Raw genomic sequence first — 4,201 nt, 5'->3', positions numbered from 1 at the left:
GAGCTGCAGGCAGCTAGAGAAAAGAGGTCAATGGTCATGTCAGCTGTTGCAGAGGAGCTCACCACGCTTTCTACAGTTAGCACTGAGCCTCTGCCCGACAGGAAGTCTGCTAAAGTTACGCACACTTCAGAACCTAAACATCTAGTCAGTGGGCATCAAGTCGAGTCACAGTTGCCCTTCCTAAAAGAGCAGTCTCAGGAGATCCCCAAACCTCAGGAAGAGAAGGGTTATAAAGTCAAGGAAGGTGTCAAGATTTTATACTCAGTCCAGTCTGCAGAGAAACGGGTGCTTGCTGAGGGCCACACAACTGCACTAGCAACAGCAGATTCTGCTGTAAAGTCTTCAGTTGGGAAAGAACAGCACCAACCTCTCATGGCTTCAGTCAGCGAGTCCAAACAGACTCTTTCCAAGGAGACTAAGTTCTCCTTGCAGAGGCCCGTTGAGGAGACAGCCCATCTCTGTAAGGATAAAATGATGAAAGTGGCTCTGACTGCAGAAGAGAAGCAAATGCTGCAGGCTGAGCCCACTCAGCAGTTGCCAAGTCTGGACGGTGCCATGTCCATTCAGTCCCAGGTAGAAGGGGAGCAGTTGTTGCACCTGCAGGTTATCACAGATCAGGACCTCCTTCCATCTGAGAAGGGCTTCACCTGTGAGAAACCAGAACCAGAGCAGGCAGGAATCAGGAAGAGTCCCACTCTGCTTCACAGCGTTAGCCAGGATGAGCAGAGGACAGTTGTTTGTGAGGACACATCAGAGTTTGAGGCCAAGGCTAGCACCATGACTATCCAGCCCCAGAAACAAGCCCCTACTCTTCTGCATCTTCAGTCAACCCAACCTGTGGAGGCGCTACCCAAAGAGGGAATTCTCCTCATTGAGAAGCCTGACCAGCAGGTTGCAACGCAGAAACAAGAGAAGGCGAGAAGTCATGCAGCTACCTCAGAAGAAAGACGGGAGCTCATAGCAGATTATCACACAGAGTTGGATTTGTCTGTCACTGGCGATAAGTCTCAGCTTCGAACTGAGCCCAGGCCTCAAAAAATCCTCCAGCTCTCTTTCCAGCCCATGCAGCTGCCAAAAGAGACGCCAGTCACCACTGACGTTAAGCAGCAGCGAGCTTTGGTGCAGAAGGAGGATCGTGTCAATGTGATGCATGTCACCAGTGTGGCAGACAATCGGGCTTTAGAGGAGGGTCACACTGAGAATCTTACAACTGTGGATAAATTCACCTGCCAGATGGCTGTGGAGCCAAAACTTCCCACCGAGCCAATCCAGATCGAGGAGAAGGAGATCTCCACCGAGATTAGTGTCCTTCTAGAGGCAGCAGAACAGGACTTTGCTGTTCAGATCCAAGAGGGCCAGTCAGTCAGACAGTCAATAGTGATGGACGAGAAGCAGGTGCTGACGGGCGAGCTCTCTCAAGAGATAACCAAGTCTGAGTCTGCAAAAGTTGTGGTCACCACACAGCCGAAACTGTCCCTTTTGGCATCAGAATCAAAAGACACCACACCTCTTCCCAAAGAGATGACGTTTGTCATTCAGATCCCTAAACCATTCAGTCTAAATATACGTAACCAGCTCAGAGACGCCCTTCAGTCGGCTGTGGCCAGAGACCAGCCGGTGTTGCTGGCTGACGTCGTAGGAAGGTTACAAGCTGTAGAAGTACAGGAAGTCAAGGTTCAAAGAGAGCCTAAGAGAGCCATGTTTACATACCTGATCACGACGACAGGTGCTCCCATGGAGATCACTTTGGCTTTTGAGGTTAAATACCCTCAGACAGCTGACCTCAGGACTGAACTCCAGGCAGCTTTCCACTCCATGGTCTACCAGGAAGCCCACGTTCTTACCTCAGAACAGCCGGGCACTATGCAGTTAGACAAACCTCAACGGGCGCAGGTCACCTCAACCCGCTCTAAGCAAATGCTGTCATCCATGGTAGAGACTGTGAACGTGGCAGAGAGCGCGGTGGGTTTCACTGCGGTAAGATCTCAGGCTGCTGCACTCAAGACAGAGTCTAAAATGGCAGTTGAATGTGCTGCAGCTGAACAACAGGTTGTGGTGCAGGAGTCTAAAGCAGCAAAGATGGAGCAGTCCATCTCAGCCCAGGTACAAATGTCCACAGAGTCTCACATGGCTTTTGAGCAGTCAGTGCTGGTTTCAAAGCAGGAGGTTAGGTCAGTTAGGGTGAAAGGCAGAGAGAGGGATGTAGGAGCAGCTATTGTTACCACTACCTTGCCTCCAACAACTGTCCCCACCGAACAGGTGGAAATCAGCTTCCAGAAGGAGCATAGAGAGGAGTTCTTTAAAGAGGAGATCACAGTTTCCAGGCCAGAGCAGAGAGAATACCCTATGGTAGTCACCTCCCTGGAAGACGTATCCATCGATGAGGATAGTAAAATAACCTTTAGCACCACGATTAAGTATGTCACAAAGGTAAACTGGTTTTTCAACGGGCAAGTGGTGAAATCTGGCAAAGAGTTCAAGTGTTCCAAAGACCACGACACATACACATTGGTTATCAACAAAGTTGTCAAGGAGAGGCATCAAGGAGAATATGTTTGTGAGGCTGAGAATGAAGCTGGCAGGACTACAACATCTTCAAGACTCACTGTGGTCTCAAGAGGTTTGATAACAGGAAAATCTAATGTATCATTCATTCATCCATCTTCTTTCTTAAAGAACAACTAATCTTTCACGTAAATTGGTTAATTCAAGACAGTAGATGCTACATCTATCAGATATACGTGTCAACAGCAACATGGACATATTGCGCAGGCGTCAAAACTCGGGCGTTAACTCCCATCAACAGGCGACCATGTTTAGATTTTACACATTATTGGTTGCTGATGTTAATAATTCCCCAATTTTGGATCTCATTCCAGTTTGATTGTGTAGTTTTTGGTTTAGAAGCCTTATTGGTGATTTTACTTCTATACTTAGTAACAATCAGGGAAACCAGTAATCTTGGTTGTCGATGTTTTTAATTTCTCACCAATTTCAGTTCTCATTGCTTCTGGCACATGTCCAGTTGTAAAGTGTTTTGGTTAGAAGCATATATAGGTGAATTCTCACTGTTACAGTAGGTCGGACGGACAGGAAGCCCAAGCGTTGACGCCTGCGCGGTAATCTTGTGTGTTCACGTTGAAACATGTAAAGGGTGTGATCTAGCATCTACAATTCAAGTCTTTTGTCGTCACATGACATGATGCATTTGTCATTTTGGTCTCTATATTCATTTTCATAGATCGGCATGAGCACCCTTAGCAGGTCACTGGATGATACTAACTCACCATGTCTTGTTTGTTCCACATCATTGGTCAATATTTGCCAAAAGGCCAGAACCGTCACAGCCATGCAAGTTTATCTTTGCTGTCTTTAGTCGATAAGCATCTCGCTGTAATGCTTGTCATGATTCTGGCCTTCAGGTAACCTTCACGGTCTTTCCATGGTCACTATGGCATGTCGATGTCAACTGGTTCCTTTGTTTTAAACCCATGGTCTGTCACATTCCTTCAGGTCCATTCTCTCCACAGTGTCTCTCTGCATGCTTTCAGGTCTTCACTATGACATTGCTTCATCTTTCACAAACTCTTTGTTTCTCTTCATTTTAGCTGGAACCCTAGCCCCATGTACAATCAATGATAGCAGTTAGCTATCATTGATTGGGGCTAATGTTCTTGCTATTTTTCTCCTTCACAGTCACTCCTGTATCCACCATCGTGCATTTCACCATACCTTGTTCCTGATCTGTCAATGTTGTACAAGAGTTTGGTAGATTCCATGACTAACATTTACCCTTTTGTCTATGTGCCTCAGTGCCACCTGTCTTCAGGCAGAAAATCACACCTCTGGAGATCAACATCGGCGGCCAAGCCAAGTTTGAATGTGAAGTTGAGGAAGCGCCGAGTGTCACCTTCAAATGGTACAAGTCTGGCATTGAGATCAAACAGAGCGACAAGTATAGGATCCTCAGCCGGCTCACCAGTTCCTCCCTGGAGCTCCTGAACCCAGTCAAAGCCGACAGCAGTGAATACACCTGCAAGGCTTCAAACAAGCATGGCACTGACAGCTGCACTGCCTCGCTCATCGTCACCGGTAAGACCCCAGCGGGACCTCATTTTTTCATTCCTGCTTTATATGTGTGTCTGTTTGAGAGAGAGAGAATTATATACATATTTGCAATGTGTTTGAATTCCCTGAATCA

General features: G+C 47.1%; 1 protein-coding gene across 1 annotated transcript in view; it reads left to right on the top strand.

Moving 5' to 3' along the window:
* LOC116702471 (titin-like) overlaps positions 1-4,201 on the top strand; it is a 210,852-nt gene that overhangs the window by 100,545 nt on the left and 106,106 nt on the right. Inside the window, 2 exon segments of the mRNA XM_032536680.1 lie at positions 1-2,620; positions 3,814-4,092. The exon segment at positions 1-2,620 is cut by the window's left edge and continues 9 nt beyond it. Of these exon segments, the coding sequence (XP_032392571.1) occupies positions 1-2,620; positions 3,814-4,092 (2,899 nt within the window).

This window comes from Etheostoma spectabile, chromosome 2 (genome assembly GCF_008692095.1).
Source record: "Etheostoma spectabile isolate EspeVRDwgs_2016 chromosome 2, UIUC_Espe_1.0, whole genome shotgun sequence".
Taxonomy (NCBI): Eukaryota; Metazoa; Chordata; class Actinopteri; order Perciformes; family Percidae; genus Etheostoma; species Etheostoma spectabile.
Note: the sequence above shows the minus strand (reverse complement) of the source record. Positions and strands in the feature narration are given on the sequence as shown.